The sequence below is a fragment of the Danio rerio genome, chromosome 4, assembly GCF_052040795.2.
Source record: "Danio rerio strain M-AB ecotype USA chromosome 4, GRCz13ab, whole genome shotgun sequence".
In the NCBI taxonomy this organism is placed as follows: domain Eukaryota; kingdom Metazoa; phylum Chordata; class Actinopteri; order Cypriniformes; family Danionidae; genus Danio; species Danio rerio.
In genome coordinates this window covers 67,286,360-67,311,329 of record NC_141024.2, presented here as the reverse complement: position 1 = coordinate 67,311,329, position 24,970 = coordinate 67,286,360, and the positions used below count along the sequence as shown (strand labels likewise).

General features: G+C 38.6%; 3 protein-coding genes, 1 long non-coding RNA gene and 6 other non-coding genes across 12 annotated transcripts in view; 2 read left to right on the top strand and 8 right to left on the bottom strand.

Annotated features, from left to right (window-relative positions):
* Positions 1-19,509, top strand: part of LOC137490983 (uncharacterized) — a 471,679-nt gene extending 452,170 nt beyond the window's left edge. The window contains exons 1-3 of one of the 2 annotated variants that reach the window (XM_087250378.1): positions 9,075-9,104; positions 9,667-9,816; positions 17,500-19,509. In XM_087250378.1, the coding sequence (XP_087106504.1) occupies positions 9,732-9,816; positions 17,500-18,446 (1,032 nt within the window). In that variant the 5' untranslated portion in view covers positions 9,075-9,104; positions 9,667-9,731 and the 3' untranslated portion in view covers positions 18,447-19,509. Of the gene's footprint in view, positions 1-9,074; positions 9,105-9,666; positions 9,817-17,499 lie in introns of those variants that run through there. The other variant, XM_087250379.1, reaches the window with a different exon arrangement.
* LOC148682349 (uncharacterized) overlaps positions 1-24,970 on the bottom strand; it is a 771,506-nt gene that overhangs the window by 630,449 nt on the left and 116,087 nt on the right. Inside the window, exons 2-3 of the long non-coding RNA XR_015942933.1 lie at positions 18,267-19,588; positions 16,830-18,099 (exon numbers count right to left, since the gene is read on the bottom strand). This is a non-coding gene — a long non-coding RNA (uncharacterized LOC148682349). The remainder of the gene's footprint in view (positions 1-16,829; positions 18,100-18,266; positions 19,589-24,970) is intronic.
* The window catches only part of LOC141381810 (uncharacterized), a 203,854-nt gene that overhangs the window by 95,764 nt on the left and 83,120 nt on the right, over positions 1-24,970 (bottom strand). The window lies entirely within an intron of this gene.
* Positions 1-24,970, bottom strand: part of si:dkey-237m9.1 — a 110,754-nt gene that overhangs the window by 66,047 nt on the left and 19,737 nt on the right. The window lies entirely within an intron of this gene.
* On the bottom strand, positions 22,066-22,138 carry trnar-acg (transfer RNA arginine (anticodon ACG)). The gene has a single exon. It is a non-coding gene; the product is annotated as a tRNA-Arg (tRNA).
* trnay-gua (transfer RNA tyrosine (anticodon GUA)) lies at positions 22,591-22,677 on the bottom strand. The gene is given in 2 exon segments: positions 22,591-22,626; positions 22,641-22,677. It is a non-coding gene; the product is annotated as a tRNA-Tyr (tRNA).
* Positions 22,766-22,837, bottom strand: trnae-uuc (transfer RNA glutamic acid (anticodon UUC)). The gene has a single exon. It is a non-coding gene; the product is annotated as a tRNA-Glu (tRNA).
* On the bottom strand, positions 24,297-24,369 carry trnah-aug (transfer RNA histidin (anticodon AUG)). Its single transcript has one exon. It is a non-coding gene; the product is annotated as a tRNA-His (tRNA).
* On the top strand, positions 24,665-24,736 carry trnae-cuc (transfer RNA glutamic acid (anticodon CUC)). The gene has a single exon. It is a non-coding gene; the product is annotated as a tRNA-Glu (tRNA).
* trnay-gua (transfer RNA tyrosine (anticodon GUA)) lies at positions 24,822-24,908 on the bottom strand. Its single transcript is given in 2 exon segments — positions 24,822-24,857; positions 24,872-24,908. It is a non-coding gene; the product is annotated as a tRNA-Tyr (tRNA).

Genomic DNA, 24,970 nt, shown 5'->3' with positions numbered 1-24,970 from the left:
TTTCTCACAGACGCACATATATTCAGTATTTGGAGTTGATCAAAACCTTTACTCTAAACATTTTAAGACAATTAAAAAAATTTTAATCCACTAAGACTAAGTGTTTAAAGCAAAAATCTCAACATTCTAAAAGGTATAACAAATAATCTAATGAGTGTTTGGAGCTGAAACTTTACAGAAAAAAAGGTAAAATAGGTGTCCTTCATGTAAAAAGTATTCATTACTACTACACGTTTTAGTTCTTTTAACTAGTCATGACTTATATATAGTTTTTCTCTGTGTTTGATTAAAACTAGTACTCCATTTCTTATATATAGTGATGTAAACTTAGAATGGAATGACATTATACTGTTTAATAAATTAAAGCTCCAGTAAGACACTTATTACACACACGTTGTTCAATAGTCCTCATTACTGTGAGTAAAATAGTACTTAGTTGTATAAAGGGTTAAAATAATATTGTCAACAGCAGGTTCATAATTTAGTATCAGATGAAAAACCTAAAACTTTAATTAATCGGTTTCTTCTTCTTTTTCTTTGGGTTTTACTGGCGGTTGGCAACCAGACTTGTAGGTGCATTACCGCCTCCAACTGGAATGGTTGAACAATAACTAAAGTGTAAAAATAGAGGGGGGGGGGAAGAGGGAGGAAATGAAAAATAAATTAATAAATGAATAAATAAAAAATGTGGGGTGGAGTGGGCTAACAATTAATTCCTCAGATTATATTATCTCTATATTCTTTTCTCTAAATGGGTTTCTTAAACAAATTTAATTATATTGTCATATACCTCACTAGATTTATTCCCTAATAAACCAGCCAATGTGAAATCCTGAAGTTTGCTCTTTTTAACTGATTAAATAAGATCGTATCGTTCTTTATTATATTTACTACAGTGGAATAAAACATGTCATATTGTTTCTTGTTGATTACTGTATACATTGTCCAGTTGGGTGTTTCCCTATTTTATATAAAATATGGTTGAGTCCAGTATGACCTATTCTCATCTGAGTTATAATCGTACTTCCCTATGATTTCTGTTCTCCCTCCTTCCAGCAACGACTTGTTTATGTATATTTTATAGATGTCTGCCTGTTTCATTGTTATCCCAGTATAATTGCCATACTGATTGTTATTAATTTGATTTTAGCTTCTGCTTTACTCAGTGGGACTTCTAGATCTACTTCACTAATTCTGAGAGCTTGTTTGGCCAGAATGTCCGCCTTTTCATTGCCTTCCACACCTACGTGGGCAGGAACCCAAATGAAATATACAGATTTGCCCATCATTTTAATATAATATGTCTTACAGAGTATGTGAACTCTATTAATTACTGCAAAACATCAGAATGTTATTTCGCATTACGTCCATATAGGAGTGATTCAATCTTTCAACACTTAGTCTTAGTGGATTATATAAATTAAACAAAATTGTGTTAATGTTTGGAGTAAAAGTTTTGATCAACTTCAAATACTGAAAGTCTTTGTATGTGAGAGAGATAGCAGATATGTGGTGTGAGGTGGAAAATGAAGGAGAAATGTATTATGTCATGACTGCAACAGTGAGTGGCAAAAAATACTGAAAAAAAAAAAGACTTTGCCAACAGATTAAAAACAAATCTTGATTTTATTATTTCTGAAACTCAGTCTGGGTTTATAAAAGGCCGCCATGTTTCTAATAACATAACATTAGTTTTGGATTTGCTTGATTAAGCTGATTCTATTCATTCAGATGGTCTCATTCTTTTTCTTGATTTTTATAAAGCCTTTGATACGGTTGACCACCAGTTTCTGTTTTTAAGCATTGAGGTTATTTGGATTTGGGGAAACTTTTGTTAACACTATGGCTTTGTTTTATAAAGGAATCAATTGTTAAGTGATTGTTAATTTTAATACTTCTAATGGATTTGATATTTTGTGTGGTATTAGGCAGGACTGTCCAATCTCTTCCTTTTCATTTTTATTAGTTTTTATTAGTCCTTAAGCATTGTGCAAAATCAAGATTTGAAAAAAAAATCTGTTTTTGAAAGGGAGATTAAGATTTCACAATTGGCAGATGACACCACTTTATTTATAAAAGATGACTCAAACGTATGAAAGGCTATAAATTTAATTTCTAATATCTCAAGTGTTTCTGGTCTAAAGTTGAATATCTCCAAATGTGAGATAATGCCTGTTCATAATTTGAGTTAGGAATATATATATAAGATATCCTTGTTAAATCTACAATTAAATGGTTATTTATTTATGTTATTAAAAATCTTTTAGTGAGACAGCACTTGAATTTTTTTGTCTAGGATCAGCAAAACTAAAAATATTCTTAATTCCTGGCTACAATGGTACCTGTCATTATATGGAAGAGGGTCTTTCTCATTTTGTATATCCCACTTTATCTTTATTTGTTGAAAACAAAGTGGCCAAAGAAATTAATACTGTTTTCTTGAAATTTATCTAGAAGAACAAACCTCTTAAATTAAAAAAGAAAGTTCTTTCTAATAGTAAAGCAGAGGGGGGGGGGGGGGGGGTGTCCACCTGACACCATATACATTTTTAAAATTAATTGGATAAAGAGAATCCTAACCAATCCAACGTCTATCTGTTTTTTTATTCCCAACTACTTTTTTTTAACAAAATCTGTAGTCTTTTGTTTCTTCTTAAATTTAATTATCTTTCCTACAAGCTATCTTTAGCTTTGTCTAAATTCCTCCAGCAATGTCTGCTTGCTTGGAAGCTTGGTTATGTTCACAATTTTTCTCTCCACCGATTATTCTTATGGAATAACTGAGATATTACAATCAGAAACAAATCATTATTTTTCCAAAGTTGGTTTAAAAATAACATTAATTGGATCCTTTGCTTGTTTAATGATGCAGGAAACATTCTTTCGTGAACCATTTATAACCTACCACTGTTTTCCAACTTCTCCTAATGAATTTAATAAAGTTGTTAGGCAATATCACCCGGTTTAGTTCACCTAAAAGTCACTGTACATTTAACTGTAAATTTGCTTTTAGAAGGTGTTAGTCTGTTAGATGAGAAACGTAACAATAGCTTTGTGCGTCAAATTTTCCAATGTAAAAGGAAAATTTCATCTAGAGGAAAGTTTTACTGGAGGTCTTTGGTAAAGGATATAGACTGGAATAGAACCTGGCTTTTACCTGGGAAATATTGCATTTTACAACAAGGCAAAAGAAATGCATTTTAAAATTTTCATAAAATCTACCCTGTAAAATTTAGTATTTACAGTTTTTTGGACATCGACAGCTCCTGTTCTTTCTGCAGACAAGCAGAGGAAACACTTGAATCTAAAAGACTTTAAAAGACCCAAAAGCTAAATATCTGGAACGCATCATACTTTTTCTTTTATCTTATATGGCAAATTTTTCATTCACAAACAGAAATTCACAAATAATTACCTATCCTTTGTTTATTTTAGAATAGAATTTAACTTCCTCCTAAATCACTTTATATTATTAAGAATAATACAAGAAAAATCTAAGATTCCTAAAATATTATGCAGATGTATTTAAAGAAGATGCTCAATTTTGCTTTCCTTACGGTTATTTGGTTAAGTGTCATTGTAATTTCATTAATTTAATTTTGTTTGTTTAATTTAGTAATTTTAGTATTAGTATTATTAGTCTAAATCTATTAATATTTTTCCCTTTCTATCTAATGGTATTATTCGTATTTGTATGTGATTTTAGATATTTTTTCTTATGACTATGTAAATTATTGCTCTTTTTAGAGATCTGTCTGATTTTGTTATGATGTGCTTGAATTGTCAGTTTAAGCATTAATAGAAAAAAAGTTATTCTACTGGAGAAAGGTTTGTTTTAAAGCTTTTACACAGATATATAAAGCGATTGATTAAAGTTTCAGGTTTTTCATCCAATACTAAATGATGTACCTGCTGTTGACAATATTATTTTAACCCTTTATACAACGTAATACTATCTTACTCAAAGTAAAGAGGACTATTGAACAACGTGCGTGTATTAAGTGTCTTAATGAAGGTTTAGTTTATTAAATAGCATAATTTCACTTCATTCTAAGTATACATCACTATATATAAGAAATGGAGTACTAGTTTTAATCAGCTCATTTGTGGCTGTTGTTTCTTGCTCGGACTTACAGGATTTCTTTTTGTTAATTACTCTCATATAAAGAAACTGTTGAAGAGAAGTTATTTTGTTTCTGTTCATAGTTTTATTTATTTTAAACAGGACATTTTTATTGCTTTGTTAATTTTTAACATGATAAAGTGTCCAAACGCAGAGAAAAACTATATATAATTAAAGCTGCAAGCAGCGATGAAAGGGACCTCGCACCCGGGCTCACCGCCGCCCGGTGACGTTACGATGACAGAGAACAGCAAACAATAATAATTTAAGCCGATATATAAAAAAAAATCTAAGAAAATCACAGATTTATGCCAAACTTCCTCCTGTCAGCAGGTGGCGCTATAACTGTGACTTAAGATTGGCATGTAGATGTCTTAAGGAGAGGAATCTTATCAACCATGTGAAGTTTCAGGCACATGGGACATTGTGTGGCTGACTTATAAGCCAAACTACCTTCTGCCAGCAGGTGGCGTTATGACTGACTTAATATTGTTATGTGGATGTGTTCAGGAGCGGACTTTTATCAACCATGTGAAGTTTCAGGCAGATCAGAGATTGTGTGGAGATTGTGTTTTAAGACAAACTACATTCTGCCAGCAGGTGGCGCTATGACTGACTCAATATTGTTATGTAGATGTGTTTAGGAGAGGACTTTTATCAATCATGTGAAGTTTCAGGCAGATCAGACATTGTGTGGTTGAGTTATAAGAAATTCCTGTTCCATGGCGAAGCGTTGAGGTTTGTCATGCCACCACAGACACGCCCCTCTGCAAAAACTCTAGATCTTCACAATATATCATCGCTAGAGCTTTCAGATGACACCACTCTATTTTGGTGCTGATACGGGAAAGTTTGTGGGAGGAGTTTGTTACAGTGTCAAACATGTAATTTCCTGTGGCCAGCAGGTGGCGCTATAACTGTAACTGGATATCGGCACGTAAACCTGTTCAGGTCAGGACTGTTATTAAATGTGTGAATTTTGAGGCAGATCGAATATTGCATGCCAGAGTTATAAAGACTTCCTGTTTTGTGGCGAATCATCAAAGTTTGCGAGGCCGCCACGGACACGCCCATCGATGAAAACTCTAAAGCTTCGCAATTTAACATCACCAAGGCTTTAAGATGACAAAACCCAATTTTGGTGTTTATCAGATAAAATCCCTAGGAGGAGTTCGTTAAAATACAACGTCTGAAAATGGCAAAAGCGCCACTTTTTCGCCACAGGAAGTTAAAAATATCCGACTTCCTGTTGGGTTTGAGATATAGCTCCAAGAGACTTTTTCATATTTTTTGCCATGTTTGAGGTGTGTGCCAATTTTTGTGCATGTGCGTGATTCGTAGATCGGGGGCTCGTCCGTTTAATTTTTCTAGGTGGCGCTGTCGAGTCATTTTGCCACACCTACTTCAATATTGTTATGTGGATGTGTTCAAGAGATGACGTTTATCAACCATGTGAAGTTTCAGGCAGATCGGACATTGTGTGGTTGTGTTATAAGGACTTCCTGTTCCATGGCGAAGGGTTGAGGTTTGTCATACCGCCATGGACACGCCCCTCTGCGAAAACTCTAGATCTTCACAATATATCATCGCTAGAGCTTTCAGATAACACCACTCAATTTTGGTGTTGATACGATAAAATTTGTGGGAGGAGTTTGTAACTCCGTAAATCATGTCATTTCCTGTGGCCAGCAGGTGGCGCTATAACTATATCTGGATATTGGCATGTAAACGTGTTCAGGTCAGGACGCTTATCAAGCGTGTGAATTTTGAGGCAGATCGGATAATGCATGCCTGAGTTATAACGACTTCCTCTTTTGTGGCGAATCGTCAAAGTTTGCGAGGCCGCCACGGACACGCCCATCGATGAAAACTCTAAAGCTTCGCAATTTAACATCGCCAAGGCCTTTAGATGACAAAACCCAATTTTGGTGTCGATCGGATAAAATCCCTAGGAGGAGTTCGTTAAAATACAACGCCTGGAAATGGCAAAAACTGCACTTTTTCGCCGCAGGAAGTTAAAAATATCTGACTTCCTGTTGAGTTTGAGATATGGCTCCAAGAGACTTTTTCGTATGTTTTGGCATGTTTGAGGTGTGTGCCAATTTTCGTGCATGTGCGTGATTCGTGGATCGGGGGCTCGTCCGTTTAATTTTTCTAGGTGGCGCTGTCGAGTCATTTTGCCACGCCCACTTCCAAAGCCCATAACAAACGTAAATTTTCGCCACTTCTGAGGCGTGTGCAAAGTTGCGTGAGTTTTCGGGCATGTTTAGCCCCTCAAAACCGCGATTCATTCCGCGGAAGAAGAAGAAGAAGAAGAAGAAGAAGAAGAAGAAGAATTAAAGCTGCAAGCAGCGATGATAGGGACCTCGCACCCGGGCTCACCGCCGCCCGGTGACCTTACAATGACAGAGAACAGCGAACAATATTATATTAAGCCAATATATAAAAAAAATCTAAGAAAATCACAGATTTATGCCAAACTTCCTCCTGTCAGCAGGTGGCGCTATAACTGTGACTTAAGATTGGCATGTAGATGTCTTCCGGAGAGAAATCTTATCAACCATGTGAAGTTTCAGGCAGATCGGACATTGTGTGGCTGAGTTATAAGCCAAACTACCTTCTGCCAGCAGGTGGCGTTATGACTGACTCAATATTGTTATGTGGATGTGTTCAGGAGCGGACTTTTATCAACCATGTGAAGTTTCAGGCAGATCAGAGATAGTGTGGAGATTGTGTTTTAAGACAAACTACATTCTGCCAGCAGGTGGCGCTATGAAAGACTCAATATTATTATGTATATGTGTTTAGGAGAGGACTTTCATCAACCATGTGACATTTTAGGCAGATCTGACATTGTGTGGCCGAGTTACAAGCCAAAATTCCTTCTGCCAGCAGGTGGCGCTATGACTCTGACTCAATATTACTATGTAGATGTGCTCAAGAGAGGACTTTCATCAACCATGTGAAGTTTCAGGCAGATCGGACATTGTGTGGCCGAGTTACAAGCCAAACTATCTTCTGCCAGCTTTTGGCGCTATGACTGACTCAATATTGTTATGTGGATGTGTTCAGGAGAGGACTTTTATCAATCATGTGAAGTTTCAGGCAGATCAGACATTGTGTGGTTGAGTTATAAGAAATTCCTGTTCCATGGCGATGCGTTGAGGTTTGTCATGCCACCACAGACACGCCCCTTTGCAAAAACTCTAGATCTTCACAATATATCATCGCTAGAGCTTTTAGATAACACCACTCTATTTTGGTGCTGATACGGGAAAGTTTGTGGGAGGAGTTTGTTACAATGTAAAACATGACATTTCCTGTGGCCAGCAGGTGGCGCTATAACTGTAACTTGATATCGGCACGTAAACCTGTTCAGGTCAGGACTGTTATTAAAAGTGTGAATTTTGAGGCAGATCGAATAATGCATCCCTGAGTTATAAAGACTTCCTGTTTTGTGGCGAATCATCAAAGTTTGCGAGGCCGCCACGGACACGCCCATCGATGAAAACTCTAAAGCTTCGCAATTTAACATCACCAAGGCTTTAAGATGACAAAACCCAATTTTGGTGTTTATCAGATAAAATCCCTAGGAGGAGTTCGTTAAAATACAACGCCTGAAAATGGCAAAAGCGCCACTTTTTCGCCACAGGAAGTTAAAAATATCCGACTTCCTGTTGGGTTTGAGATATGGCTCCAAGAGACTTTTTCGTATGTTTTGCCATGTTTGAGGTGTGTGCCAATTTTTGTGCATGTGCGTGATTCGTAGATCAGGGGCTCGTCCGTTTAATTTTTCTAGGTGGCGCTATCGAGTCATTTTGCCACGCCCACTTCAATATAGTTATGTGGATGTGTTCAAGAGATGACGTTTATCAACCATGTGAAGTTTCAGGCAGATCGGACATTGTGTGGTTGTGTTATAAGGACTTCCTGTTCCATGGCGAAGCGTTGAGGTTTGTCATACCACCACGGACACACCCCTCTGCGAAAACTCTAGATCTTCACAATATAACATCGCTAGAGCTTTAAGATAACACCACTCAATTTTGGTGTTGATACGATAAAATTTGTGGGAGGAGTTTATAACTCCGTAAATCATGTCATTTCCTGTGGCCAGCAGGTGGCGCTGTAACTGTATCTGAATAGTGGCATGTAAACGTGTTCAGGTCAGGACGCTTATCAAGCGTGTGAATTTTGAGGCAGATCTGATAATGCATGCCTGAGTTATAACGACTTCCTGTTTGGTGGCGAATCGTCAAAGTTTGCGAGGCCGCCACGGACACGCCCATCGATGAAAACTCTAAAGCTTCGCAATTTAACATCGCCAAGGCCTTTAGATGACAAAACCCAATTTTGGTGTCGATCGGATAAAATCCCTAGGAGGAGTTCGTTAAAATACAACGCCTGGAAATGGCAAAAACGCCACTTTTTCGCCGCAGGAAGTCAAAAATATCCGACTTCCTGTTGGGTTTGAGATATGGCTCCAAGAGACTTTTTCGTATGTTTTGGCATGTTAGAGGTGTGTGCCAATTTTCGTGCATGTGCGTGATTCGTGGATCGGGGGCTCGTCCGTTTCATTTTTCTAGGTGGCGCTGTCGAGTCATTTTGCCACGCCCACTTCCGAAGCCCATAACAAACGTAAATTTTCGCCACTTCTGAGGCGTGTGCAAAGTTGCGTGAGTTTTCGGGCATGTTTAGCCCCTTAAAACCGCGATTCATTCCGCGGAAGAAGAAGAATAATAATAAACGGAGCAATTCCAATAGGGCCTTGCACCGTTCGGTGCTCGGTCCCTAATAATAAACGGAGCAATTCCAATAGGGCCTACGCACCGTTTCGGTGCTCGGTCCCTAATAAGTCATGACTCATGACTAAGAGTAAGTGGCAAAAAAGGTAAAAAAAAAAAAAAAGACTTTTATTTTGGCGTGACTTGCGACGTCATAAGCCTGCGCCGCTTTCGCGCTGTGATTCAACTGGAGAAAGGTTTGTTTTAAAGCGTTTAGCCTTATATAAAGCGATTGATTAAAGTTTCAGTGTTTTTATTCAGTGCTAAATTATGTACCTGTTGACAATATTATTTTAACCCTTATACAAAGTAATACTGTTTACTAAAACTTACAGTAATGAGGTCTATTTTTTGAATAAAGATAGGATAAACCTTTTGTTCCGGAGAGGAAATTTGTCTTGTGCTAAAAAGTGCTATAAACAGACAATAAGATAAATAAAGCAAACAAAACAATTAAGAAGATACTTGAATAAAGTAAAAGTGTGTAATAAGTGTTTTAATGAAAGTTTAATTGATTGAATAGCACAATGTCATTCCATTATAAAATTACATCACTATATATAAGAAATGGAGTACTAGTTTTAATCAGCTGATCAGTGGATATTGTTTCTTGATCAGACTTATCTGATTTCTGTTTGTTAATGACTCTCATATAAAGAAACTGTTGAAGCAAGTGTTGAAGAGAAGTTATTTTGTTTCTGTTCATTGTTTTATTTATTTTAAACAGGACATTTTTATTGTTTTGTTCATTTTAAACAGGATAAAGTGTCCAAACACAGAGAAAAACTCCTGCTGAAGCGACTGATCTCCACACTGTTATAAAGATGGCGTTCATTAAAGAGGAGAGTGAAGATGTGAAGATTGAAGAAACATTCACAGTCAAACAGGAAGATCTGCAGGAACAAACAGGTTGGATATCCTAAATGATATTTACTGATTTTCACTCTCACAGACCAACTCAGTCATTTCATCCTCATTCAGATTAATATTAAGAATAGTAAATTAAATCCATCTTACAGCCCTGAGTGTGCTGCCTAGTTCTCTTATATGCACATTAGCACTCATTGAAAGAGGATTGAGTTTATTTCTTGTTACTTGTTCTCATGTTTTTTATCATTATTTTTATGTATTATTAGTCTTCCATTTTATCTACCTTCTTAAGGTTATTGCTTTTCTAGTTCTCCTTCTGTTTGTAGAGCATCCTTGAGCACTGGCGCTATATAAAATAAAAAAAAACAGTACATTTAGAGAAGTTTAATTGAGCTGACGATATTTGACCTACAGTATTCTCATAGAAGATATCTGCCATTACAGTGATAATGTTGGCTTAGTACTTTGTACTAATATGTCACGGTGATCAAAATTCCCTTTTTTTCATCAACTTTATGGGTTTAAACTTTTTTCTAGTAGTTGTTACTAGTTCTCACAGATAGTATCTGAGTTAGAATTAAATCATTATTATAATAACTAATTAACAGGGCTATTGTGTTAAACAGGGTTTCCACGGGGGTCTTAAAACGTTGTAAATTCCTAAATCCAAATTTCAGGCCTTAAAAAGTATTAAATTTACTGAAATATTGTGTTGTAGGTCTTAAACCTTTTCTTTTTAAAGGTCTTAATTTTTCTTTGTTCATGTTTTCCTACTCAATCTCGCCAAAACCCATACACTCACCAACAATCCATCTCAATACAACTTTCAACTTTTCATTCAAAAAGGTCATTTTAACTCTATTTATCATAAAGGTTTAATTAATCTAACTTGGTGAAACCTGCAGAAACCCTGGTTTAAAATATGTCAAAAATCGTGGAAGCCCCAATATTAAATATGCTAAATTTGCTAAGTTTGTATTGTTTTGTTTTTGCTATTATTTTTATTGTGTTTTTACCTGAACTGATTGTTCTAGCTGTCCTGTACGGTGACCTTTAGCGTCATGAAAGGCGCCTTTAAATAAAATGCATTTTTATTGTCTGCAAGTTGTTTATTGAGATTAAAATAATATTTAAAAAACAAACAAATTGAAAATTAGATATATATATATATATATATATATATATATATATATATATATATATATACATACATACACACACACACTCACAGTTGAAGTCAGAATTATTAGCCCCCCTGAATTATTAGCGCCCCTGTTTATTTTTTTCCCCAATTTCTGTGTAATGGAGGGAAGATTGTTTCAGCACATTTCTAAGCATAATAGTTTTAAAAACTTATTTCTAATAACTGATTTATTTTATCTTTGCCATGATGACAGTAAATAATATTTTACTTGATATTTTTCAAGATACTTCTATACAGCTTAAAGTGACATTTAAAGGCTTAACTAAGTTAATAAGGTGAACTAGGCGGGTTAGGGTAATTAGGCAAGTTATTGTATAATGATGGTTTGTTCTGTAGATTGTCGGAAAAAAAATGGAAAAAAAAATGGGTTTAATAAATTAATAATTGCTTTCATTCTAGCCGAAATAAAATTCAATTCAATTCAGCTTTATTTGTATAGCGCTTTTACAATGTAGATTGTGTCAAAGCAGCTTCACATAAATGGTCATAGTAACTGGAACAGTGTGGTTCAGGTTTTAGTGTTTAAGTTCAGTTCAGTTTAGCTCAGTTCAGTGTGATTTAATCATTACTGAGAGTTCAAACACTGAAGAGCCAATTCATAGATGCGTAGCTCTACCAATCCTGAACCATGCGAGCCAGTGGCGACAGCGGAGAGGAAAAAAAACTTCACCTGATGGGAGTGAAGAAAAAAAACCTTGAGAGAACCAGACTCAGTTGGGCACAACCATTTTAATTTCTCCGCTGGCCAAAAGTCTTGTGCAGAGCTTCATTCGCCATGGTTTAGGCTGGAAGATGGCCTCAGCGAATACTCGTCTGTCCCTGGAGCGTCGCTGGAATCAGACTCATGTTCTCCACTCCCCACGACCATCAGCGCAGCAGCAGCTCAGGATATGGCCTGGTACCGGATATGGAATCCTTGGGATCATCTCGTCGCTGGTCTTGGATCCAATCAGTGACTCCGCATAATCTGAGGACCTCGGGATGAGTATCCCCAGGTGAAAATAGAGATTAAAGAAAATAATTAGCGTAGCTGCTGTTCATAGTGTATATAAGCAAGATGTAGAAGCCTGTGTGGAACCCGCTAGGTGATGCACTGAGTGTATGCTTTACTAAACAGATAGGTCTTTAATCTAGCTTTGAACTGGGAAAGTGTGTCTGAGCCTCGGACGTTATCAGGAAGGCTATTCCAGAGTGTAGGAGTCATGAAAGAGAAGGCTCGACCTCCTTTACTTGATTTTGCTATTCTAGGTACTACCAGAAGCCCTGAATTTTGAGATCTTAAAGAGCAAGTTGGTTTGTAGCAAGACAAAAGGTTGGTTAGATAAACAGGAGCTAGATTATTTAGAGCTTTATAGGTGAGAAGTAATATTTTAAATTCAATACGAAACTTAACAGGCAGCCAGTGTAGGGAGGATAAAATTGGGGTTATATGATCATATTTTCTAGACCTGGTCAGAACTCTGGCTGCTGCATTTTGTACTAATTGAAGTGTAACATGCAAAAACAAATAAGACTTTCTCCAGAAGAAAAAATTTTATCAGACATACTGTGAAAATTTCCTTGCTCTGTTAAAAATCATTTTGGTCATATTTAAAAGAGAAAAAAAAAATTAAAAGGGGGCTAATAATTCTGACTTCAACTGTCTGTGTGTGTGTGTGTGTGTGTGTATGTATGTATATATATATATATATATATATATATATATATATATATATATATATATATATATATATATATATATATATAGCAATGTGTGTGTGTGTATGTATGTATGTATGTATGTATATATATATATATATATATATATATATAGCAACCTACCTATAGTCTGGCACATTTGCTACCAACGACAAGTCAAGATTTAAAAAGAAAATAAAAATTGCATGATCTGACGTAGTGAACAGGGCCACAGTGACTTTTTATTTTTCATTGAAACAATTGGATTGTGTCTTCTGTCTACATGACTGGCAAACGCGTCAGGAAAAAATGGCTAAATCTCTGCGAATATGTTTAGTAATGTTAGTAATGCATAGAAAAATGCAAAACAGATTTGTCCTGAGCTCATTAATGCCTAGTTCAGACTGCGTGATTTTAGCCCCGATTTTGGCTCGCCCACAGGTTTTGAGAAATCGCAGACAAATGCCTGAAATCACAGGCAAATCGGTGCTCATGCACGTGAGTGACAATCACAAAGTATACTATGAACTTTCAAAGACGCGATCTGAGAGAATCGCCGATGAGTCACCGATGCGTGTGAGATATTTGGCATGCTAAATATCTGGAGCTGTCGGCGATTCAAATCATGCCGTGTTAATTGAGTTTTGACTGAAAATAACATCAGCGATCGCCTACAGCCAATGAGAGAGCAGCTTTCACTTGTGTGTGCGTGTGTGTATACCTGCTGCAGGCCAGCGGGAGGCTGGGGGAGAAGTTAAAAGTGCTCTTTTTCGGTTTATTTGGACCCACAAAATGGAGGAAAAACTAGTGGAAGTTAGACAGGAGCAACCGTGTCTGTTTGATGTTTCATACAGAAAGAAATTAGTTTTATCAACGTTGAGGAGAAATGGCTAATTCCCTTTAAACCCAGGTGAGCAAACATGTACATGTTCTACCCCATTAAAGGCTTCTTTCTCATTATGTAGTTAATAACAAAAGATATACTACGTGTTTTTGGCTGTGAGACGTAGTTTGGACGAAGTTGTTGCGATTCTTCCTATAGTAAAGTCATGCAATGTGAAAGTCCCTGTCGCCGATCCATCTTGCAGTGTAAACAAAGCAGCGACGAAACGCTTGCCCAGATAGTCATGCAGTGTGAAAACATCTGTGACACGACTACTTTTAAAATCATGCAGGCTGAACTCGGCATAACCTACTGATGACAGCCACTTTGAGATGGTTTTTAAGGTAGTTAATGAGATTTGTTGTGTTACCTTGGGAAGTTTGGACTGAACAGGAGCAGAGGCTACCTGATCATCATTACATTCCTCGAAAAAAAAAAACACTTGCAATCTAGACACAGTCACCTCATGCTTGTGTTGCGCTACAATCCATAAACTCCACTCATTAAAATAACGGCTTGGTGTTTATACTGTAAAATAATGACAATATTTAATTATTGGTTGTGGGCCACAAATATCGTTATTGTGAAAGTAAAATGATTCATTGTGCAGCCCTACACCCTTTCATTGTGTTCCTGGCTGTTTTTAACCCATTGACTTCTATTATAACCACATTTTTAACCACAAAGCCATGACACCAAATAATCTTGGATTCTAGGTTGTTGGTGTTTTCCCTGTTGGGAAGAGGTAAAACATGTTATTTTTTACTGTTGATCATCAGTTGGCAGCATTAACCCTTTAGATAGGCCTGTTCAAAAAGTTTTTGTCTTTTATATGGAGTTCAGGGGACCAACAGTTTTATCCCAAAAATCAGACGAAGAAGAGCAGGAGTTAGAGATTCAATTACAAGAAAGTTTACTGTAGATAGTTTGCAGTTTCATCAGCAGAGGCCAGCTTCAACACCCACAAAAAGTTTGTAGACCGTATTACATACAATCTCAGAACAACAATTAGACTCTTACATAAGGGGGTTGAAGATCGCTTGTACACATTTTTATGCGTCTTCTCCTCATAATGCCAAAAAGAACTTGAATTAAACTTTTAGTTTTGATCGTACAGATCAGATCAATACATCAATTGAATCTGTTAAGTGTCTAGTTTTTATTGTGTACACGAACAATGACAACAGGTAAATTCAGTACTAGTATCAGTGAACATCAAAAAAATGTTTATAATGTAGTTTATGTAATCAGATTGCTTATTTATTTCAGATGTGAATAAGAGAGACTGATGCTGACATGGCTCCACAGGCTCTGAGATTTTTCATGAATCTGGACCACAGCTAAAACCATGTGATGCTCACGCTTTTACAAACCTTACACCCTTTATTATCTCACACGCTTTATATTTACATTGTTGATTTGCTCTGAATGTGTCTTCTGTACACAATGTGTCGTGTAAATTCCAGTGCAGGCCTTAAGTTATACGTAAAGTGTATTTATCAGTAGAATTGCTATATGTAAGTTTATATAGTTTACAGAGTTGTATACAGTTTACTGACTCTCACAAGTGTATCAAGTTGTTTTGTGTGATAACTAAATATATTTTAAATAAACTGCAATCAAAAAATATATATATAAATAAACTTTTTTTTCCCCCTTACTGTACGTTCACAACGAAAGTGGCGAGTGCATCAAAGGTCGCTCTGACCGCCCTGGCGACAACGCTGCCTGTCTTTAGCTGTGGCGGCGAGAGCGTCAAAATTCGCTACATTGATCTCGTATTTAAAGGGGCCGTTGCAGCATATCTTATCAGTTACATTCCCGCATAAAACCATACTTTCTAGCGTGAAAATGTTGCTCACTTATTGTCAAATTTGTTTAACAATGAGAGATCAAGTTGCATGTGATGTAGATTTGCTTCACTTAATTATCCAGTGTGTCCATATGTCTAAAATATCCTGAAGCAGCAATACTGTTTTGTATTGTCGCATGACATTCAGTTTTTTTTAAGAAAAAAAAAAAAAAAACTTACAACATTAATGCACGTCAGTAGCTCGCCAGTAACATTTTAAAATATGTTCCAGTAGAGAAACATTGCAAATAATTATAAATTTGGCGACCACAATAAATAAACCCTTGGGAACAACTGTGGTCGAAACCAAAGTTCACAGGAGAACTGTGTTCTCTGGACTCCTCTCAAGCGTTGGACTTCTACATTCTGATTGCTTGCCGCCGAACTGCGTCATAGCTCATTACCATAAAGCTGACTTGATTTCAACTCTCCTCGACGCCCACACCCGCAAAGACGTGCCACTCCTCGCTGCTTATCACTGCCGGCTCTCATTGAAAATAAATGACTTCCGGCTACATTGACGCCCTCGCCGCTTTCGGTGTGAACGTACAGTTAGTCACATACCTGTCTGATGGCTCATTATTAGGCCCACCCAGAATCTGCGCACACAGAATTCCGCAGATTTTGCCGCAGAAATCTACAGATTTTTAGCCCATCATTAATTGTTTATTTGCTTGAGTAAATGTGTGTAAATCTATATTTATTCAGCTTTTAAATTAAAACAGTAATATTATTGACTAATATGAAAATGTTCATTTGATTTAAATACAATGCAGTTTAAAATAAAATGCAAATGATTTCAGGCCAACAGATTCATCAGATTTGAAAACGGGGAAAAATAATACTAATAATAATAGTACAAGGAGAAAACAAAACAAAATTAATAAAAGAAGAATTTGGGCAAAAAAAAAACCCCAAAAACTTTTGCTTCTTACCCACAGAGCGGAGGTTCAAGGGAAATGAGTGGAGAATGGCGAATGTGGAGGTGTGGATGTGAAGATTGAGTGCGTTGACGAACCCAGCCGGTGAGTCGGCAGCTGACTCCATGCGAGTGAGATAAATCGATAATTTGATTGTGTTCACTGCGCTGAAGTCTTTGGTGATGCACTCGTTCACAGACGTCACGAGCACTTTAGTAACAAGACAGCTGTCTTTGCTTCGTTGCTTCAATACATACTTTCACTTTTTGTTTCTCACAGCCAGTCATTACGTTTACACTGCTCGTCTCGACCCGGTGTCATTACTCGTTTCCCCGCACTGCAACAGTTCAGTCAACTTCTCTTTTTTTCGCACACCACATAATGCTGCCCTCTTCAACTCTCCTCTTCTTCCTTTATACCAGCGGTCACCAAACTTGTTCCTGAAGAGCCGGTGTCCTGCAGATTTTAGCTCCAACACTGATCAAACATACCTGAACAAGCTAATCAAGGTCTTACTAGGTATACTTGAAACATCCAGGCAGGTGTGTTGAGGCAAGATAGAGCTAAACTCTGCAGGGACACCGGGCCTCCAGGACCAGGATTAGTGACCCCTGCTTTATACTCTCACCCATTTGCCTTTTTGCCATCCCATGGGTGGAGACCAATTAAACAATGTTGACTGTCATCACAGAAAACACCAACAATTATTAATGCATGATTATATGCTGTCATGGCTTTGCAATAAAAAAATGTTGTTATAATAGAGGCCAATTGAGAAAAAAACAGCCATGAATATAACGAAAAGGGAGTAAATTTGCCCAGAGTGTATTGAGGTTTTTTATTTATTTTTTATTTCAAAGCATTTTCCCAGAATATGTCAAAATAAGATGTCCCCAAATATTGGTTCGTTTGCTGAAACACAGAGAAAGTTTCAATTTACTATAACTTCTGTTAAGCAGCTTTGACACATTTTACATTGTAAAAGCACTAGATAAATAAAGATGAATTGAATTGAATCTGCTTAAATGTGTACACGTTAATGGACCAAACTAAGTATGATCTGATTCATTTTACATTTATTGTGCATCAAAATTACAGTGTGTGTAGCCAATGTGTCTTTACACGTTTCAGCTCTTGATGAGAGTTTTTAAGACTTGGTGAAAAATAATGTTTTTTTTTATTTCAGACCTATTTGAAGAGTATGAGGGGAGTAAAGAGGAGGAACATCATGTCAAAATTGAGGAAAAATCGAATTTACAGACTGATGGTATTTTGAAAAGGGGAGACAAGAATCGTTACACCTGCACTCAGTGTGGAAAGAGTTTGGCAAACAAAAGCAAACTTACGATTCACATGAGGATCCACACTGGAGAGAAACCATTCACATGCACTCAGTGTGGGAAGAGTTTCAACCGCTCATCACACCTTAATATACACATGAGGATCCACACTGGAGAGAAACCATTCACATGCACTCAGTGTGGGAAGAGTTTTAGCCAATCATCATACCTTAATCTACACATGAGGATCCACACTGGAGAGAAACCATTCACATGCACTCAGTGTGGGAAGAGTTTCAATTGCTTAGCACACCTTAATAAACACATGAGGATCCACACTGGAGAGAAACCATGCACATGCACTCAGTGTGGGAAGAGTTTCAGCCAATCTTCATCTCTTAAACACCACATGAGGATCCACACTGGAGAGAAACCATTCACATGCACTCAGTGTGGGAAGAGTTTCAGCTGCTCATCAGACATTAATAGACATATGAGAATCCACACTGGAGAGAAACCATTCACATGCACTCAGTGTGGGAAGAGTTTCAATTGCTTAGCACACCTTAATAAACACATGAGGATCCACACTGGAGAGAAACCATGCACATGCACTCAGTGTGGGAAGAGTTTCAGCCAATCGTCATCCCTTAATCACCACATGAGGATCCACACTGGAGAGAAACCATTCACATGCACTCAATGCGGGAAGAGTTTCAGCCAATCGTCATCCCTTAATCTACACATGAGGATCCACACCGGAGAGAAACCAATCACATGCACTCAATGCGGGAAGAGTTTCAGCCAATCTTCATCCCTTAATCACCACATGAGGATCCACACTGGAGAGTGAAGGAATAAAACTATAGTCTAATGCTTCTTTTGAATGATATATATGTGCTCATGCTTATAATGCATGTGTTTGCTTGAACCATGATAATCTAATGAGCCCACGCAATGATATGATGAGACATTCTGTTTGACCTTAAAATGAGACAGGAACTTTCCACACCTATAATGTCAAATAACTAAATCTCTAACAAACAAGTCTTGCAGAAAGTCCCTGTTTGGGTTGCAGCTGTGACGTGTGACTTTTCTATACAGAAAGGAGAACTGGAGCAGATGAGGAAAATATTGCTTTATTGTCTTACTAATCACTCTTTTCTTTTGATATATATTTGCTATTGGAGGAATATACTCCCATTTGCCTCACTATTCATAATTTACAATATGTGTTTTTGTCAGATATGATGATGTCTCCTGATATAGCGTACTTCTACTTAACCCCTGTAATAATGCGTTTCTAACTAACTGCTAAAACCACAAGAGCTGTGTGTGGGTGCTGGCTGGAGACAGATCTGCAAAAGTGCTTCCCCTAGATGGGTGCATACACAGGTCAAGAGTTCATAGACAGGACTAGGAGGAAAAGCTGATGTGATAGATGCAGCATTTTTATACTGCTTTCTGTGTATGCATGATGTATGATGCTTTAATAAAATTGATATTATCCTGATAATTCTATAAGGAAGTTATGATGCTCAGCTGTGTTTTGATGATTTTTTGCTACAGTTGCTTGCTGCACCCCAGATGTCAGTAGTGTCAAGTATGTCAAGGAGAAGTGATACTTTCACCTGCCCTTTTGTTTCTGTGTGCAGAGGTATCTGTGTGTGCAGACCACAGACTTTTGAGAGATGATTCTGCCTGAAAACAGCTGATGGCAACAATAGAGATTGGGGGTAACTGATCAGAGGAGTGGCCAAAAAGATTTAACGCTGCTGATGGATAAAAGGAGGGAGTCGAGAGAGTTCGAGAGCTTTTGGACATCCAGACTGCTTGGCTGACGGTTCTTCAAAAGCCCAGGATCCTGACCTTCGCTTTATTCACTTATGCTCGATAAATAAATTCATTGATTTTGATTAATTGACTCCTGACCGATTATTGAATTGGGGTGGACTGAGGCAAGTGAGAAATAGTCCAACAAAACAGAAAAGATATCTCCATAATTACTTAACAGTTAAGAAATAACATACAAAAACAGCTCAGTTATGACAAATACACACTCAGACCTCATGAATCTGACCTTGTATCTCAACAATGGTAACATCTCAAATGTTTTATGCTGCAATGCATGCTGGGAGTGGCACTGTACAAATATCCCAGTATGCATTGCGGTATAAATAAATGTTGTATAATGGTCTAACAGTTTTCTTTATTTGTGTTTTATTCTGCTGTTGTTTATGTTTAGACTTTCAGTTGCCTGTTTGTGAGTTAAACTGTTAATTTTGTTAAATTTTGTTAAATTTGTTTTCACCATTATTGAGGTTCATATGCTGATTATTGATGTCTCTTTGAGTGCGATTTACACCATAGAGCAGTGTTATTGTCCAAGATATTCTTAAAAACTTCCAGAAATCATTGCCATATATTTATATACATATAATGTAAAACAATAGATTTAACATTGAATAGGAGCAGTAAATTTTATTAAACGAAATGAGAACAGACTCTGCCATTTAATAGCAACATGAACATCACCAGATCTTATTTAGGTTTTTGGCTGGCTTGCCACAACAAAGGAGCTTTATAAACTAAGTTCTTAACAATTGCAGCAGCCAAGATATATAAATGATAAAAATGACAGGGCTAAGAGCCCAACTAAAGCAAACTCTGTTCTCCATGATGGTGACGTAAAACTTTAACTTTTTCTCAAGAAGAACTTTAGTAGATGTTATACAAAAATACATGTATTAAGTAATAAGTGTAGCTGGTGATGATGTTTGTAGAGTTGTTTATTCATCCGCTGATCATTTAAATGATTTAATCATTTGTTGTTCTTCAGGTTATTTCATTATAAAGCTGTGACTAAAGTTTTGTATGTTCTGTTCTTGTTTTTTCCCTTCACTATTTCTTCATTTATTCATTGTTAATCTTCCATTATCATTTAATTAGTCAGTTAATTAATGAATTTACTTCAGCTTTGCTACATGTTTCTTGAACACTCAGTAGTGTGGACACTTCAATAAAAACTGAAGTATATGCTCTGGGGTTTAAAGGGTTAAAGGTGTGAGAGGTAAAAACACAGTGTAAAATGTATTTTAACAGTAATATACTGTTAACTTAAACTACGGAAGTAGACTGTAAAAAAACAGTATATTGCTGGCAACCACAGCTGCCAGTAGATTACTGTTAAATCAAGGAAAAAACAGTATTTTACTGTAAGACCTGAAGCTAATTTCTTCTGTCTGTCACCGTTGTGGAGGAGAGTGGAGCCAGTGTATGAGTTAAAGATGAACAATGAACTGCTGATGTTATTCTGCATGGTTTTTTTCTATTTAAAGATAGTGGCTGTTTAGTTGCTGATGCAGTCAGAATCTCTCTGGTGATTCCAGATTTACATGTATGTGTGCTGTTGTGAAAAATAAGACATTAGAGTTAAACCGAACTTTTCTAATTAACTAAAATAAGTTATCATTATAAGTATGCTTCTAAGCATATATAGCACATTACCTCATAAACTCATTCAGCAGTTGACCAAGTTGAGGCAGTTGCTTTCAGTGAGCAAAATGAGTTCACTTGAGTGTTGTGTAAATCAATGTAGCCCATGTATTTTTACAGCAACATACTGTAAAATAACAGTACATTGCTGGCAACTGCAGCTGCCAGTATTTTACTGTTTTTTAACGGGACAATTTTTAACAGTGTATTATTCAACGTTACTGTAATGGTTATTCATTTAAACCAACTTGTTATAAAAATACTTAGTTTGCAATTGTTGTCTGAATTAATCTGCAACGAAATCTGTTATAACAGTACAAATCTTGAATGGTATAAGGGCTCTGATTGGCCATAGCGTTCATTGTAACTCGGAACACGATTGGCTGCCTTAACAAAGAATAGGGTGAATCTTGGTTCCAGCTCGGGACGTGATTGGCCAGCATGACCAAGAATTAAAAAAAATCTTGGTTCCAACTCAGAACGTGATTGGCCGGTGTAACCAAGAATAACCACAACTTACAGGTGACAGTATGCGCCACTAGCCCAGTCTGCACTGTGTGGCATATTTGCCGACATATAACAGAGACTGAAACATTGCTCACACTTGTCTGAGGTGGTCATTTTGACTGCAATCTTGTTTTAGGTTGGCACTTTGTTTTTGAATATTGTCTGCTTTTCGAATGCGTATCTGTGCTGCAGTAGAACGCCTTAGCCTCACAGCAAACATTTTGGTCTACAAGCTGTCACTGCCATCTTCCCAGGAGAGTGGCTGTACTGGTTTCTTCTGGAAGTCCTGAGGGATGTACGGGACCAAGACATTAGAGCAGTTGGGGCAGCCTTTGAACCCAGGAGAGCACCCCACAGGCTCTGTGCTGGCGGCCCCAGAAACTCGATTCACTCCAGAGTAGAACCGAACAACTCCGGCAGGGGCAAACCGCGACCGCACTGCACTGAGAGCAACGCAAAAAAATTCTGAACGAGCCAGCCAGGAGTCGAACCTAGAATCTTCTGATCCGTAGTCAGACGCGTTATCCATTGCGCCACTGGCCCAGTCCGCATCAGCTGTGCTCATTAGCATGGTCCTTGGAAAGAGGACACGGCTCGGTGAACATGGAGTTCCTAAAACGCATGCTGTGCTTTGTTGTCATGGCAAGTTGTGGTGTCGATAGGATGCTCTTACACCGAGCATGTGACAGTCCCTCCCAAGAAGAACTGTGATCCAGGCTCTGAGACTTTCTCTTCTCCAGGAGGAGGTTGCAAACGTTAGTTATTTTTGTCAGAGCAGCTGCAGCACACCTGGGTGGAGGCCCACAGCTAGACTTGAGGCCAACCTTTACGCACACCTTCCCTGGTGGTCTAGTGGTTAGGATTCGGTGCTCTCACCACCGCGGCCCGGGTTTGATTCCCGGTCAGGGAACTTCCTTTTCACCTCCATGCTGAACTTTGAGGATTGGTTAACTCAATTGGCGAAGGCAAGAAAGCGGTTCTGAGCGCAAAAGATGTCCTTCGAGCCGGAGTCGAACCAGCGACCTAAGGATTGCCATCATCCCACCTACAGTCCTCCGCTCTACCAACTGAGCTATCGAAGGCTTATGGGGAAGATCCACAACCACATCCTATAAGGTAGCTGCAGTCCGACCGCTGGCCAAAAGGGACAGAAGCAAAAGCACTCAAGCCTTCCCATACCGGGAGTCGAACTCGGGCCGCCTGGGTGAAAACCAGGAATCCTAACCGCTAGACCATATGGGAACTGCCACTCTTGAAACCCAGTCTTGGCACAAACTCCAGTTCATTCTGATCGCTGGCACGTCCCTGCTCCGCTTGCACAAGTGCCACTCATACACTTACGCACTCTCTCATACACAGTTTCTTGGTTTCCGTAAACCGAGAATCTTCTGATCCGTAGTCATAAGCGCTAACCTTTGTGCCACCGTCACTCTGTTCAGCACCTTGTTAGCACTTTGCTTGAAGCAAGGACAAGGCTCTGTCAACCCGGAGTTCCTTCACCACACATTCTGCTTTGTTTTTATGGCAAGAGGTTGTGTGGATGGGATGCTCTTACAGGATTCCTGACAGTCCCTCCATAGAAGACCTGAGATCCAGGGTCGGAGACTCTCTCCTCTCCAAGAGTAGGTTAAAAGCAATGGTTTCTTTTGTGTCTGTGTGTCAGAGCCCTTAGGTGTTGCTGCAGCTCAGAGACCTACAAGTGGAGGAGATTACACTGCAAGTCGGCTGGATGACCTCTAAGTGGTAGGCACTTATACCGCACGTAGGCTGGGTTTGCGATTGATGTAGCTGTAGTAGACATTCATAAAAATAAAAAAAATATATAAACTGCTTACTCTGAGGTTGTGTTTAGGGTTGGGGTAGGAGTAAAATTGAATAAAACACAGCAGGTTACCGTGTGGTTGGGCCTAGGGCTGGGGTAGGTGTGATTTTAATAAACTGCGATAGGTTGTATTCTGTGCCATGTACGAGACATTGAATCAATGAAACCCACATGGAGGTTTGTTACTGTGAGGTTGGGTTAAGAGTTGGGGTAGGTTGGGAGGTTGATAAAACACAGCAGGAAACTGTGAGGTTGGTTTAAGGATTGGGGTAGGTTTGACATTCAAACATAACTGGTTGGACGCAGTGTCTTGTACCAGACATTAAATGAATGAAAACTCCAGGAGGTTTTTACAGCCCACTTGGGGCTGACCAGGTCGTTTGGAGCAGGCTCCGATTTCTATTTATACCTTTCTCAGTCAGGTAACTTCCTTTTCAGTAGTATGAGCGTCTGCACTGTGTGGCATATTTGCCGACGTATAACAGAGACTGAAACATTGCTCACACTTGTCTGAGGTGGTCATTTTGACTGCAATCTTGTTTTAGGTTGGCACTTTGTTTTTGAATATTGTATGCTTTTCGTATGCGTATCTGTGCTGCAGTAGAACGCCTTAGACTCACAGCAAACATTTTGGTTTACAAGCTGTCACTGCTGTCTACCCAGGAGAGTGGCTGTACTGGTTTCTTCTGGAAGTCCTGAGGGATGTACGGGACCAAGACATGAGAGCGGTAGGGGCAGCCTTTGAACCCAGGAGAGCACCCCACAGGCTCTGTGCTGGCGGCCCCAGAAACTCGATTCACTCCAGAGTAGAACCGAACAACTCCGGCAGGGGCAAACCGCGACCACACTGCACTGAGAGCAATGCAAAAAAATCCTGAACGAGCCAGCCAGGAGTCGAACCTAGAATCTTCTGATCCATAGTCAGACGCATTATCCATTGCGCCACTGGCCCAGTGCGCATCAGCAGTGCTCATTAGCATGGTCCTTGGAAAGAGGACACGGCTCGGTGAACATGGAGTTCCTAAAACGCATGCTGTGCTTTGTTGTCATGGCAAGTTGTGGTGTCGATAGGATGCTCTTACACCGAGCATGTGACAGTCCCTCCCAAGAAGAACTGTGATCCAGGCTCTGAGACTTTCTCTTTTCCAGGAGGAGGTTGCAAACGTTAGTTATTTTTGTCAGAGCAGCTGCAGCACACCTGGGTGGAGGCCCACAGCTAGACTTGAGGCCAACCTTTACGCAGACCCTCCCTGGTGGTCTAGTGGTTAGGATTCGGCGCTCTCACCGCCGCGGCCCGGGTTTGATTCCCGGTCAGGGAACTTCCTTTTCACCTCCATGCTGAACTTTGAGGAGTGGTTAACTCACTTTGCGAAGGCAAGAAAGCGGCTCTGAGCGCAAAAGATGTCCTTCGAGCCGGAGTCGAACCAGCAGCCTAAGGATTGCCATCATCCCACCTACAGTCCTCCGCTCTACCAACTGAGCTATCGAAGGCTTACGGGGCAGCGCCACAACCACATCCTATAAGGTAGCTGCAGTCCGACCGCTGGCCAAAA